General features: G+C 38.2%; 2 protein-coding genes across 2 annotated transcripts in view; both read left to right on the top strand.

The window, feature by feature from the left end:
- LOC138008395 (uncharacterized) overlaps positions 1 to 2,240 on the top strand; it is a 3,110-nt gene extending 870 nt beyond the window's left edge. Inside the window, exon 1 of the mRNA XM_068855720.1 lies at positions 1 to 2,240. This exon is cut by the window's left edge and continues 870 nt beyond it. Within this exon, the coding sequence (XP_068711821.1) occupies positions 1 to 335 (335 nt within the window). The 3' untranslated portion in view covers positions 336 to 2,240.
- Positions 2,241 to 4,584: 2,344 nt separating this feature from the next.
- LOC138008394 (translation initiation factor eIF2B subunit epsilon-like) overlaps positions 4,585 to 15,000 on the top strand; it is a 24,841-nt gene continuing 14,425 nt past the window's right edge. Inside the window, exons 1-9 of the mRNA XM_068855719.1 lie at positions 4,585 to 4,804; positions 5,942 to 6,066; positions 7,741 to 7,843; positions 7,969 to 8,051; positions 9,160 to 9,234; positions 9,937 to 10,036; positions 11,438 to 11,515; positions 13,934 to 14,011; positions 14,398 to 14,483. Of these exons, the coding sequence (XP_068711820.1) occupies positions 4,670 to 4,804; positions 5,942 to 6,066; positions 7,741 to 7,843; positions 7,969 to 8,051; positions 9,160 to 9,234; positions 9,937 to 10,036; positions 11,438 to 11,515; positions 13,934 to 14,011; positions 14,398 to 14,483 (863 nt within the window). The 5' untranslated portion in view covers positions 4,585 to 4,669. The remainder of the gene's footprint in view (positions 4,805 to 5,941; positions 6,067 to 7,740; positions 7,844 to 7,968; positions 8,052 to 9,159; positions 9,235 to 9,936; positions 10,037 to 11,437; positions 11,516 to 13,933; positions 14,012 to 14,397; positions 14,484 to 15,000) is intronic.

The following is a 15,000-nucleotide window of genomic DNA, read 5'->3' as shown; positions in this document are numbered from 1 at the left end:
CTGTTAATGAGGTCGCTTTTCACAAAGTGGGAGGCAGCGGGGTAAATGCTGTCCACGAGCGAGCACGTTCTGACGCATATCTGCCTGGCAAGTTATCACCTCACTTAACGCCGTCAACTGCTGTCACGCAATACCCGAGCGGAGATTGTCGCTGCTGTTACACTGGATACAGATTGCGCAAGACCAGCAACATGGCAACAGAATGGAGGACACCTCGATCGGCTGTTTTCCCATGGTATACGTCAGCCAACGATTCAAGGGAAAATTTGCCGATTTTAGAGGGTACACACAAATATGGCATATTAAAAAGCCAATATGCGCGAACGCTTAAGTAGAGAACAGTCCAACCGGCTGCCAACCACAGAGGACAAATGACGAAAAATCAATAATTGTGATAGACTGCCGAGACCCCCTGACAATCCAAAGCTGGGAAAATTATATTTTGATGGTTTTAAAGGAGGCCTGACCTCATGTGGATGCCCACACCAGCAACAAATTCTCCTTACATTTTCCTCCAAGAACACGTATTAAGATAGGTGTTCCCATAGGTATAATTGATTTATTTTCTACTACGAGTGTAACAAAAAAAATATCCAATCAGAAACTGAGTGCCTTGCTAATTGATTAGATTGTGAATTTAACATGAAAGAAGGAGATTAAATTAAAACTGAATTAATGAATTAGCCTGGTGGATAATAATGTTGGATGGATTTCATTATATCCAAAAAAAACTTTGCCGACCAAGCATTTTGAGCAGTGACTATCGGTTATTATTTATTCTTGGGAAAGACTACCGTATCAAATTTGCTGAAGAAATTTCAAAGAGCAGCAATTCCTCTTGTTATTTGAAGACCCCCAAGCGTGGTCCACCAAGAATAATTTTTGGCCACAGTGCACTCCACAACAGTGGAAGTAGCGTAGAGCAGGGATGGTGCATTGGTGAGAACACTCGACTCCCACCAACATGGCCTAGGTTTGATTCCCAGAATTGTCAGTTTGTCAGTTCTCTACCCTGCACTGAGAAGTTTTTTTTTCGGGCTACGTTGGTTTTGCATTCTCCTCAAAAACCAACCTATGATTTAATACAAGTTGATTTGAGATTTCTGTACAATGTCCCCAGTTAATGTCACAGTTGACCCTAAAATAAATAGAGGATATTACATGGCCGCGGGGAGATACGAAATTCTCTTAAAGTGTTGAAAAATATTTCACGAGTGAGCACAGTGAACATGTGAAATGTTTTTCAGCAGTAAAAGAGAAATTTAGTTTCTCCAAGCGGTCATGTAATATTCTTTTTATTATATAAACAGCAATGAAATACTAAATCATTTCATGAAAGTCATCGAAAGGCACAATTTTTATATGTAACCATAGCAACAGTGATCTTTTCACGTGTGAAGATATCATGTTTTCGTGCAAAAGCTCACTTGGTATTTCATTGGTGTTTATATAGTAACGTTCATTATTATTATTATTATTATTATTATTATGGACAGTACACTATATCTGGATGCCAGATCTGAATTTAAACCACGAGCTAGGTGGTGCAGTCATAACTAGCCCTGTCTGTGGATACTATAAAACTAACTAATAAAATTATGTCCTTCAAATAGCTTCCATAGAATCTTGTATAGTCCAATTCTCTGTGTTGTTATTTGCAACTCTCTAGCATAAGACCTTGAAGGATCTTGCAATGTTCAAACTACTGCACATCATTATCATTACTATTATAGTTCAATTCAGTCCAGAAGGAAAAGCACATTTGAAAGGCAATATAATAAATCCTTTCTCATCAAACCTCAAGCCCTCTCGTCTTTATTCAATGTATTTAACTTTCGACATCCTATTTTAGGAGGCATGAAATGTGGGGTTTAAAGAGCCAGTTTGCTACCAAACTTACAATGATTCTAATCTCCGAACTTCAGCTGTAACATACCACTCACTAGATGAAACACAAATGCAAATTATTTTATTTATAACTGTATCATGGAAATTGTCTTTGCTAAAATACAAGTCCACTTTGCAATTTGCAACAGCCAAGAGGACTGGTGTTAATTTTTTTTCACAATGTGACAAATAAAGTTTTGTCTCTAATGCCTAAAAATTCTCTTTGTTACACATAAATTCCCACCCAAAGGAGCAAAAATAACACTCCAAATCCCATGAACAGGGATGCAACTAAGGACACTAGAAGCTCCTTGTAGATGTCTCGAGTGTACTTGGTGGAGGTGACCTCATAGCTGTCGTAACAGTTAAGGGACAATTTTTTAAACGACAACAGAGTCTAAGTTATTAATAACAAAAATTAATTAATTATAAACAAAAGATTGAAGTGATCCTGGCACTTGGCTTCACAATTTAAGTGATTTCTATCTCTGATTAAACAGACCTGAAAAATTCATGTGGCGCCAATGGGGTTTGAAGCCATGACCTTTGTAGTGACATGCAGGGCTTGAAATTAACTCTTTTGCTCAGGTGCCAGCTGGCGACTAATGGGGAAAATTTGGTTGCCAACTTTGCATGCAAGGAAAGTCATCATTATTAAGTAGCACAAAAAAAAAAAGCACAGTCAATTTTGCACGTGTTCGCTTTTGAACAGAGGGGACAAGTTCTCCAACCCACTTTACGTTAAGGTACAGGTTGCTTTTTGAAGGTTCCATGCAAATTTTAAACTCATTATGCGATGTCTAGCCTCATTATCAATGTGCTATCAATATCAAGTTAGTTCCGAGGAGGTCCTTCGGTAATAAGGCTAAATCTAAGTTTTCAGCATTCACAACTGACGATGGATTTAAATTTTCAATTAACCTTCTTGCCGAATTTCGTCTTCCGGGCGCAAATTCACGGTAACCGGCAAGAAGCATACGGTGTTTAAGTGCGCCCACGACCCCATGAAGCTGCTGAAACAATATGGTGCCTAGTAAACACGGTGATCGAATTGTGCTATTAATTAACAATGTGAGAAACCGATTTTCTCGTAGTATTTATACATTATTTTAATGGGGAAAAAAAGGTGAGTCGTGTTCTAGCTACCAGTTCCGAACGATTTCATCATATAAAGAATCAAATACAACAGTTGTCTGCTGTTTATCCTGGGTTATCAGACAAAACGTGATTCGCCAGCTGGCGACCAGTTTGAAAATCTAGTCGCCAGCCCTCAATTTTTGGTCGCATTGGCGACCAGTGAGTCGCAATTTCAAGCCCTGACATGGCCTACTTTTTCGTTAAACTGCATCAATATTTATGGGGAATTTCTACAAACACAGCACAAAGTTGTTGTTTCTCAGACGAAAATGACTTGAAAAAAATACTAGACAAGTGACAGTTGAAATCATGAAAAAGTTCCGACTCTTTCTTACAAGAGACAAAACTAATATTATTAATTAACAAAACGACAGCCTGCAACCGTTCCATAAAAATCACAAGAGACATCAAAATGTGATAGAAAAAGGAAGACCATCTTCAATGTGAGATAGTAAACAGCCAATGACGTGTAGGGCCAAGTTGGCTATAACCAATATCACAATCAGCAAATGCTATTGTTAATTCATTGTCTCATCAAATTTTCAGCTCATTTTTCATGTACCAGATCTGAAGTAATTAATGTCCATAAAACAAAAGAACAAAACCAATACAACAACACCTAATCAGAAATTCCTAATCTGAACAACAATGGTTCTTTTGTCTTGTACCATTTTTGTCTGGTATATGAAAGTCAACCAAAATTTTCATTTACGTGGGAAACGTGAGTGTATGACGAAATATCGCTCACCAACAGATTCCCCAGGGTCTGCCCCTTGGGGATACTCCATAGTGTTCAAAACATGTACAAAGCCCCCGTCTCTCAGGCAATAAATGTTTTAAAATCTAAACAAATGCCCCTCATTTCCCATGGACTCCCTTGGGGTCGCACCCAGGGGAGAGCCGCTGACACATGCATAAGCCACTTGGAAAAACAATCATTACCTCTGGTAACGCTGGTTATGGTCGTTATGAAACTTATGTTGCGTGACAAACAAAGCCAACGGTAATGCGCACTATAAGCCAATTACAATTTTTCATCAGGCATTTTTCAAAGGAAAGAATCAATGCTTCCCTAAGATAAAAACTAGCTAGGCTTCTGAGTTCTATGCAACACACACATGAAAAAAAACATTATTTTTATTTTAAATCATAAAAAACTGAAGGCGCGTGATGCATCGTTTGTTGCCTAATGCACGCAAGGATTAAAATACTTAAAGCAGTTAATAAATTTAAAAGATACACAAAGAACCAAGCCATGAAGAACAATCCAATGGCAAGAAGCACAACCGTCAGATGAGGAAATACTGCTGGGTTGATTGGACTGGCATATCGGTTCATCTGCTCTATCGATAACGCCTCCTGAAACAAACAAAACAAGCATTGATTCAGAAAGAAGAAAGTTTCAGGGTGCAGGATGCTAGTTGTCCCACGATGGCTAAGATCTTTGCAGATTGGAAAAGAAATATTCTCACCATCTTGAAACAAACAAAGAGACTACGAGAAAAAGGAACGACGTGGATAGGGAGGATTGGGTAAAACCGCTGCTTGCTTGCTTCGGAGAAAATGAGGAGTGAACGGGCTGGACGGGCAAAGATTGGGAACCAATTTTTTTTCACAAAGGCTCCATGTTTGTTTGGAAAAAAGCATGAGTTCGAAAAAGAAAAGAAGCGAGGGGCGATCTGGGGAATCACTAGAAAAAGCTGAAGAGGTTTTTCAAGCGGTGATCCTTTCCGATAGCTTCAACTTCAGATTTTTGCCAATAACCCTTGAAACGCCCAGGGTAAGTGACTTTTAGATCTGTAGCACATAGCTCATGACATTACGTATTTTATTCCAACTTCCGGTGATAAAATCTGGTGATTAAATTCTGTGAGTCTCACCCATTTCGTAACCCAAAGATTGCGCCAATCGCAAAGTTCTCAACGTTTATTGATACAGTAAACCTGCTTATAAGGTAAGGAAAACTGGAACACCGGAGTGGACACTGGAATACAAAAAACCGAAACGAAACGGATAACCCCAAAGCCTGAATCACGCCCACCCCCCACCCCCCCTTTTTTGGAAAGTTGCCAAAAAAAATTAAGACAAAGTGTTTACTGCTGGTAGTCTCTTGTTTCAAGAAACTAACGGGGAACCTTTCATCTCCCCAACCCAAGAGCGAGCGATGAAAGAGCCTGGGAACGAGGTTGCATCCTTGGATGGATGGGTGGGAATGGGGATGAAAGTTTGGATGACCCAAGTCCAGAACACCTCAGGAATCTTTTTGAACAAAAATACTCAGAAACCCAGCTTTTTTTTGTGGTTTTTCCTTCACTTGGTGAATGTTGCTAGTTGATCCCAGGGAATTTAAGACAATCAAGTGTCAGGGATAAAAAGGAGATGGATTTGTGTGAACTGATCTTGTTCCCCACGTTATTGCAATAATTATAATTTTAAGCTTCTTTCTTTCGATAGTACCAATAGTATCACTCCTACACTTAATTTTGTACGTAGTGGTCGCAATGTTTGCTGTTATTCTATGAAATCCTCTGTAGATTTTATGTTTTGCTGGTAATGCAGAAACACATGTGGAAGATGATAGTATTAGAAGATCATCTCCTGTTGTCATAACTAACAATGAAATGATACATGAGATGAACCATACATGTATATTAAATTGCGGATATGAAATCAAGTGGCAATGATCCTTGCAGTTATGAACTCTGTCCTCTGTGGTGTATCATGATTGGGAGGGTAAAAGCTCGGAGCTACTAGCTACACCAAGCTACTTTAAAATCAGAGGGTAAATAAACTTATGAATGAAAAATACTGTTGTGATAACTTTATTCTGTTTATTGGTGCGTGTATGACATACTAGTAGGTCAGTTTTCCCAGGCTAGAAATTATGTGATGATCTAATTTGTTATGTATACAACAGGCTTTGCTGCCATTGGTTAATGTTCCCCTTTTGGATTACACCATTGAATTTCTTGTTGAGGCTGGAGTACAAGAAATCTTTGTTTTCTGTAGTAGACATGCTGATCAAATTAAAAAACATCTCAGGTATGTGACTGTGTAACGTGACGCCTCTGTGGTTCCTTCAGACGTCACTCTACTCTCCATCTCGGGCAAACTCTTTACAAAGATCCTTCTCAACTGTTCCTTGCTACAATCTAAGACATAATTGTTGGGACAGTGGTCGCTCTTTCCCCCCTCAATGTTGACAAAAGTCGGAACGGTATAAATACTTAGTTGCTCAGGCAAGAAAAAAATAATTCTAAGGCAACATTGAGGGGGGAGAGGGAGCAGGCATTATTCGTAAGTTAAAATCGAAGTGCGGCTCTACAAGTGTCCCAACTAGTTACATTTTATGTCTTAGATTGTAGCTGTCAGAAGCAAACACCGTCCCCAACTGGCAGGCTTTGAAAAATGATCCCCAATCGCTTCACCTCCGATCATATTTTCGTCCTCCGCAAAAACAGACATCTCTATATCGCCTTTATAGACCTTGGACCTTTGATACCGTGGATCACACCTCCTTGTTGCAGATTTTTAAGACCATTGGCACACTGCCCAAAATAGTTCTCCTGTTTCAGCAACTGTATGACGGTGCTGAGAGCTGTGTTTGGATGGATGGAATGGACTCTGGCTGGTTTCCCATCAACAGCCGAGTCAGACAAGGCTGTGTGGCTGCTCCTGACCTTTACAATTGCGTCATTGACTACCTGATGATCAAAGTCTGTGAGAAGGCCCTTGGAGTGTCCTTCGGTTTGTACCATCTTGCCGACCTTGAATGTACTGATGACACCACCTTGTTGACATCCTCCGTTGAGCAGCTCAGCCAGGTCCTGGCCATCTACCACCAAGAGTGTCAAAACTTGGCCTCAAAGTCAGCTGGCCAAAAATGAAAGCAATGCACATGGTGATGGCCCAGATCCCCCTCCCCTCTGTGTAGGCACTGATGAGGTATAGTTTGTCTACTCCTTTACATACCTCAGCTCCACCATTACCCACACTGGAGACCTACAACCTAAGATAGACTGTAGATGTGCTCTGGCCGCCTGAGTCACGAACGCCCTGTGGAGCCCCCTATGGCGTCTACAATGTTTCTGTCCTTTCTGTCCTACAACATGTTGCTGAATCATGGCCTATCTGCAAGACCCTGGCTGCACGACTCGATGGGTTCAATAGCAGGTCCCTTTGAGCCATCAGCTACATGTAGCACCCTCATGTCTCTAATGCCACACTCCGGGTCCTTATACAACAACTTCCTGCATCTTGTCTTGCTGCCCAGTTTTACATCCATGTAATTTTGATAATGATAATGATAATGATAGTACTTTTCTCTATACTTTCCACGTGCCTCCTAATGGCTCCCCAAAAAAGAACAGCGTTGATGATGCCTCTTCTTCCGGATGTCTTGTACAATGTCCAGCTTATTGCAATCTGTGAGAGCCTTAGCTTTCTATGCAAATGACGCTGTATCTATTCCCATGTTGGTCATTCTTGTCTTTCTATTATAATTATGTTGTATTAAAATTGATTCTTAGAATGCTGTTCAGAACTCATCAAATTAGATCTGCTGGTAAAAATCATTCCAACCGATTTTGAATAAAAGTTACTATCATCTGTTATTACATTGTAGTTACTGAAATAATCTTTTTCTGAATGTGATTAAGTGAAATACATGTACATGTAAGTCTCCCATGATTACTGCTTGTGTTTTGTTTTTCTTAGCCAATCAAAATGGCAAAGCTCAAGATCACCTTGTGATGTGAAAACTATCAAAGTTGAAGACTGCTTTTCAGTTGGTGATGCTCTGCGAGAAATTGACAGACAGGTTTGAAATCTAGATGTTACAGTAATAAAAATCTGCAAATACATATGATATATTATTAATTTACAAAAAGGTAAATCAAGATAGAAAAAGTCAGTTAAATTTCTTGTTCTTTTAATACTTTTCAGTCTCTTCTTAAGAATGACTTTGTTCTTGTAAGTGGAGATGTTGTTTCTAACATGAAACTAGAGCAAGTCTTATTAGAACACAAGTAAGTTAACATCATTATTATTAGATTGATGCCTTTAAGTCACTTGACTGTGTAAGGCACTTGTGTTAGGATCTTGCAAGGAGCTGGCTTGGATGCCAGAAAATAACATGTACGTGTAAATTATCGGTTGGCAGTGTCTCTTGACTCTTTTGTTATTTAGGAAGAGATATATCTCTTTCATGTCTGTGTAGAATTTTGATGATTGTTGTTTTCAGTTTTGACAGAGGGCAAGATTGTTGTGAGAGATCAGGGTTGGCCAGTGCAGGGCCGTAGCAAGCCTGGAAAAAGTTTGGGGGCACAAAGATTTTAAGCAACTTTTATTTTGAAATTTGAGGGTTCTGGGTTTGGAGGAGGGGAGGGGGAAGTGGGGTGTAATGGCCCTTCCCCCACCCTCCATAAAAATAGTTGAAAATGAAACAGCAGAATGTGCATTTCCCAGCATTTTGGGCATTTAAATTTCATGTTTTTGATAGATGAAAACTCTTACACAAAAGCACACTACATTTCAATGATCCAAAAGGCTTAATGAAGTGATAAGTGATCACAGAAACATGAATATTTTGATATTTCCATAGAATTCTTATTGGAACTACACTTCTGTATCCCTATTATTCCCAATAAAAATCTAATGGGAGTTACAAAAAATCATCGGCTGCCATACTCAATGGAAGCACAACAGTTGTACATTGCCACAGCAAACCAATAAAATTGAAAACAATACACCTTATTCCAAAATGGCCGGCATTTAAATATTCTTTTGTTTGCCCTTGATGCCTTGTTCTTAAGCTTAAAATTCAAAAGAATATTTTATCTTGAACGAGGCAACAAGGGCCAATTTGTGTGCGCATAAATCAGTGGCCATTTTGGAATAAGGTGTATTATGAAACAAAACATTAATAAGGAAGGGTTATATTTTAACAGACTTAACTATTAGAGGGTAATGTGAGGTGCTAGTTTTCTACCCATATACATGTAAACCATGTGAACGTTAGTCCTACTGATAGAAATGGGCCCACACAAGGACAGAGAAAAACCTGTTAGAATAATAATGACATTTGATTAAGAATGCAGATACAGCAAGTTATGTCTTTTTGTTTCCTTCTTCTAGAGACAGGAGAAAAAAAGACAAGTCATCACTAATGACAATGATATTTAAAGTTGCTAACCCTGGACATCGAGCAAGGTATCAAGTTTCTTGATAAATTATACAATGCAATACAACCTGTCTTGACACTCCCTAGAAAGGGCTTTTCATTGACAATAACACAAATTTAAAGCTTACATGTAGATATAAAGCAAAAATGATTATGTGACCAAAATTCCATTAATTTAATAGAAAGAATAATTATGAAATAAAAATAAATTATGAATCATGCTAAAAACTAAATGCTAGAATTTACTGTATGAAAAGTTGCTTAAGAGTACCACCTTGAATGCTTGAATGCTTCGAGTTATTTTATTGAGAGTTTCAATCTCTACAAAGATTTCGGTATTTGTCCTCGTAATTGTGAATAATTATGCACACTCTAAGCACCCCTAGTTTAAAGGTGTGTAAGAAAATCTTGGTAACATGTAATTTTATACACTGGATTTGTGACTTATCCACTGGATAAAGACTTAGTTGTCTCTCCTTGGCAACTGGTGCCCAGTGGTCGGTAAAAAGGGAATGTAACCTTGTAGAAATTGGAGTCAAAAACTAGAAACACCCTGTAATATGAATAAACTAAGATCAGACCTATTGTAAGCCTGGAAAAGTCCCCCAGAGGGGTCATTGAATTCACTAAAATGCACCTATGCATGATTTGTTAATGCTGCAAGTACATTATTAAATTTTATTCATGTCAATTTTATTCATGTATGATTATTATTGCCCTACACCATGTAGATGTCAAGAGGAGGATCTGATAGTTGCTATGGATTCAATAACTGGTAGAATTCTACACTGTGAAAAGACAGCCAGTAAAAAGCGATTCTCTTTTCCTTTGGTAACGAACATTCCTAACTTTGAATTTAAATGAACTTAGTAATGGAACTACCATCTTTGAAGCTGAAACAATTCCATATGTTACAATAAGGTCTGGGAACTGGTGAAGACCATCTGTATGTAAATTAGGAATGCAGGCTAATCTAAAAAGGTTTGAATGCGATTAAAACGGAAAGTCCTATCTGGGTGTCTTGATAACAAAGACCCCAAAGACCCTAAGAGCTCCGAAAACGAGTAAGTAACCCCAAACCCTCAATTTGGCTGTCCCTAGGCCTAACGAGGCCTAAAGTTGGTTTATTGGTTGAGCATCGGGCTACCATGCGGGAGGTCGTGAGTTCGACTCCGGCCGAACTAACACTCAGGGTCTTAAAATAACTGAGGAGAAAGTGCTGCCTTTGTAATTACATCCGCAAATGGTTAAGACTTTCAAGTTTTCTCGGATAAGGACTATAAACTGTAGGCCTCGTCTCACAACCTTTCAATGTTCTCAACCCAGTGGGACGTAAAAGAACCCACACACTATTTGTAAAGAGTAGGGCATGGATCTCCCGGTGTTGTGGTCAGGACTCATTTCATTCATTCATGTGCTGGGTGAGATCGCTAATGGACTGATAGCGGCTCCCACAGGCACCTATATGTGCTGATGTCTGATCTCACCCATACATGTAGATCCCTTGCTTGTTGTAAAGTGCATTTGAATGTGTTAATAGAAAATGTGCGATATAAATTCATTACCATTACCATTGCCATTTATAGGAGTAGGGTTAGCCAAATTCAAGGTTTTGGGTTACTTTCTACGTTTGAAGTCTTAGGGTCTTATGGGTCTTTGTTTCAAGACACCGGGTCCTGTCCAATACAATACATATTTAATTGACCGCTCCCCATAGGGGCTTTTCAGGGCCAATGAAACACATTCAATCAACGAAACAACAGAACAAAACAACTGTTAAGAATCCCAACTGGCCAGAGGCAAACCAGTTGGCTATTTACAAGTGCAGCAGGAAAGTCCAATCTGGTTACTTTCCAGCTGGGGTGGTGTTTTCTACTGACTGTACTTATTTAGAACTGTGTACTGGTTGCCACACCTTATACATCAATTTTGACAAGGGACGAAAACAAGAGCACAGGTTTGGAGAAACCCCTTGTGTTGGGTTGAGATTGACTAAAACTTATGAACTTTATAAAATGGTCACAGATGTTTGGGGGAGATGCTCTTGATGGCCCCTGCATGAGCCTGATCACTCAATGCAAACAGAACAGGGTATTCCCAGATTGTCACTCATCCAGCTATTAACTTAAGTGAACAAACAGGAACTTTGGGCTTTTCTTTGGACAAGCAGTATTTCTTGGTGATTGGGTGGGATATTTTAAACTGAATAGTAATTGCAGTGTTTTTTTTTAGAGTCTATTTACTGGCAATGACAATCTTCAAATCAGATATGATCTTTTGGACTGCAATATTTGCATATGTTCAACAACAGTGAGTTGAAAAACTGATTTGCATATAGTTACCTATTTTTTTATTCTTATAATAATAATTAAAGCACCCCTGTGATCAAAAAGTCAATTCTTATTTTTCTTTGGATTTCAAAACTATGTTAGCTAAACACTAAACTACCAAAGTTTTAAGCCTTGATTTCAAAAAGACACCTGTTTATTTTAACGGGAAGTTTCCTATTTAATGGTCCACCATTACTAACTTGAAGTTTTTGAGAGAGCTGGATCGAGGAGAAAATAATGTCAAAGGCTCACTGGTTTAAGAATGCAATGCGTGTGTACGCCACAAAATTAATATGCAGTACAGGAGTTTTGGGCTTTCAGACTTTTAATCTCGTGTTTTGCATGTATAATAAGCTGCGTTCACACGCTGAAATGTTACGCTAGTGAGCCTTTGATGTCACTTTTCCCTGGATCCAACCCTCTGAGGTCCAATCAGCCAGTTTTGAACGCGAGTAATGGCGGACCGTGAAATCCAAAACATTAACACTCACCTGTTTCCCACTGGAGAGTAAATTTAACACTTGGAAAGTAAAAGAATAGTTTACTCACCCAATTTGGAAAGTAGAGTTTTGATTAGGACAGAAAACCAATTTTTCTTTTTAAAGGCCTTAAACCAAATGTATGCAAATAAAATGAGCATGTAACCCCTAAACATTGAGTGATTAGAGTGGCAAACGTTTGCCACAATCACCTCATTTTCAGCCACATTGAAGATCTCCTGTCTGAGGACAACAACACACGGAAAAACTGAGATAAAAAAAAGACAGGAACCCATGAGCTCATGGACTCCTGACCTAGAAACATTCTGCAGTAAGCAACTTTAATGCTGTAATCCAGTTTGGAAAGTGAAATTTTGAGGTGGAAAGTAAATTTTGAAACCTACTCTCCAAAGTGAAAAGTGGTGTCAAAAGGTAGTGTCACGCCCTGCTTTGGATAAAAATCAAAGCTCAAAATTTTGCCAGTCAGGTGTTAAGCAAACACATTTTCAAAATCTGAAGAAAAAAGGAAAGTGATTTTTTTTTTAATCACAAGGGCACTTTAACAACTATTCTCCTCAGTGTCGGTGGCTAATATTTAATAATAGTGGTGGATATTTACGAAGCTACAAATTGTTTTAGTATACACTAACACGGTTGGATGGTATACATGTAGCTCAAAAAGATGATTTTAACTCATTTATTTTTGCAACGATTACAATAGTTTTGGGTACAAATCCCATGCGAGTTGCTCGGAAGTGAATAGCAAAGGATATCTGAAATTTGAGTAACCGATCAAAGAGAGCCTTCAATGCTATTCACTGTTTTTGTATATACTGCAAATAATATTTTTGGTATTGCAATTCTGTCTTTCTTTTTTTTTTATATCCACTGCATTGGCAAATGATGTGAGAGATTCACATCCTAGGGGAACAAAATGCTCAATGGAGAGATTTTCTTTCAGTGACTTGGGGATGTCACAGAAAAGAATCTGAATTCGCCCAATAGGAATCAAACCAATGACCCACAACTTTGGATGCTTTACCACCTGTAGCTACAGTGTATACTGGAGACTCGTGAGAATTGGCTGTTAACAAATGTCTTGAAATGATTTATGAAGTGACAGCACTGCCCTTGCAAAGACATTTGCAATTGGTTAACAGGTCTTTCTTAATCAGATACAGTGTAGAGGCTATCAATAATATTTATTTGTAACCACCCTATACAAATTCTTTTCATTAACCTTTGTGCAACATTATAAACAACAAGAGGCTACAGGTAGCCTACGCTTTGTTCAAAGGATTTTTGGCTGACTTCCTTTAAGTTCACATTATTTCATGGGTAATATGATTACATAAATGTCACACAGGCTCTTGGTGATAAATTACGACAGAGGTTTGAACTTCAATCAATCAATCAATCTTTATTTATACACGGTTTTAAAAAATTCATCAGGCATGAAAAATAAAAAACCTAAGTTACATTGATTCAACTAAATTAAATTAAATTAAATTACAATATTAAAGTTATTCAATTAAGTATATGCAAAGGAAAAATCCTGTTTTCCATGAATGCCTTGTCTTACTTGCTATTATAATAACTATGTAAAAGAGACTTAAAATTACATAGAGATTCTGCTTGCCTTCATGTTTCAGGAAGACTATTCCATAGAACAGCACCACTGTAGCGAAAACTATTACGGAGATAATTTGTGCGTGGCTGTTGAATAGTTAACTTGTTTACAGAATCTCGAAAAATGTATGAAGTAGTGTGAGACCGAACTTCCACTTCTCACGAAACTCATTTTGAACTCTTATTCTTGCCAGTGATATACAGCTCTGTTGATATTTTTGCATAGGATGTGCACACTCTCATAAATGTAAATGCCGCATCATATTTATTGCTTTCATTTTGTTGTTTAGGTTCCACAGTTATTTACGGATAATTTTGATTACCAAACCAGGGATGACTTTGTCAAGGGAATCCTTGTAAACGAAGAGGTGCACCAATAAAGTTTAAAGACAACTATATTTAGATATCTAACTGTTAACTGACAGGGAATGATCTCCAAAAACAGTACCATGACAAAGGTGCCTTTTTTTTAAGGGGCAATGAAATGGTTCCCTCTAGGAGATGTAATATTATCAGTATGGTCCGTCTACAGTGTTAGTTTAAGTCTTAAGAAGCCAGGGACCTGGTGTGTCTTTCTCAGTACCATCAGCAGGTCATTAATTGGGTTGCTTGACCTCATGACTTGTAATACATGAAGTTTGTAAGTTTTTTGTATGAGATGCCTGTTAATTAATTTCTTGTTAATCACATTTCAGTACTATAATGAATACAAGATAAACAGGACACACAATGATGGATTTGTCGTCATTTTCAGATAATGGGCAATCAAATTCATTCATTTCTGATCACCGACAAATATGCTACAAGAGTTTCCAATCCATATATGTATGATACAGTCAGGTCAGTGTGAGTCTCAGAGTTCTTTGTTAGTTTATGAACTCTTTGGGGCTGGGCAATCTGCGAGCCAGAAAGTCAAGCGAGCCATGCAAGTCTTGCATTTAAGTCCAAGCACTCATTTCAAATAGCGCTGATAAACAGTATAGGTCTAAGCACTCATTTTAAAACGATTAGCTTTCAATAATTGTGTGACTTGCATGTTAACTCGCATGTTGACTTGCATGTTGACTTGCATGGCTCGCATGGCTTGCTGGCTCGCACATTGAAAAGGTGAAAACACAATAGTGAAAACACAATAGTGAAAACACAATAGAAAGAGTGAAAACATATACTACTCTTGGAGACCGCGCATTTCAAGTCGCCGCTCCAAAACTATGGAATAACCTACCATTTAATATTAGAAGTTCATTATTTTTACCATCTTTTAAGAAAGTACTTAAGACGTATCTTTTTAGAGAAGCATTTCCTTAAATATTTTAATTGTTTACACGACGCATACAATTCTTCTTTAGATATTAAG

This window comes from Montipora foliosa, chromosome 6 (genome assembly GCF_036669935.1).
Source record: "Montipora foliosa isolate CH-2021 chromosome 6, ASM3666993v2, whole genome shotgun sequence".
Classification (NCBI taxonomy): Eukaryota; Metazoa; Cnidaria; class Anthozoa; order Scleractinia; family Acroporidae; genus Montipora; species Montipora foliosa.
Note: the sequence above shows the minus strand (reverse complement) of the source record. Positions and strands in the feature narration are given on the sequence as shown.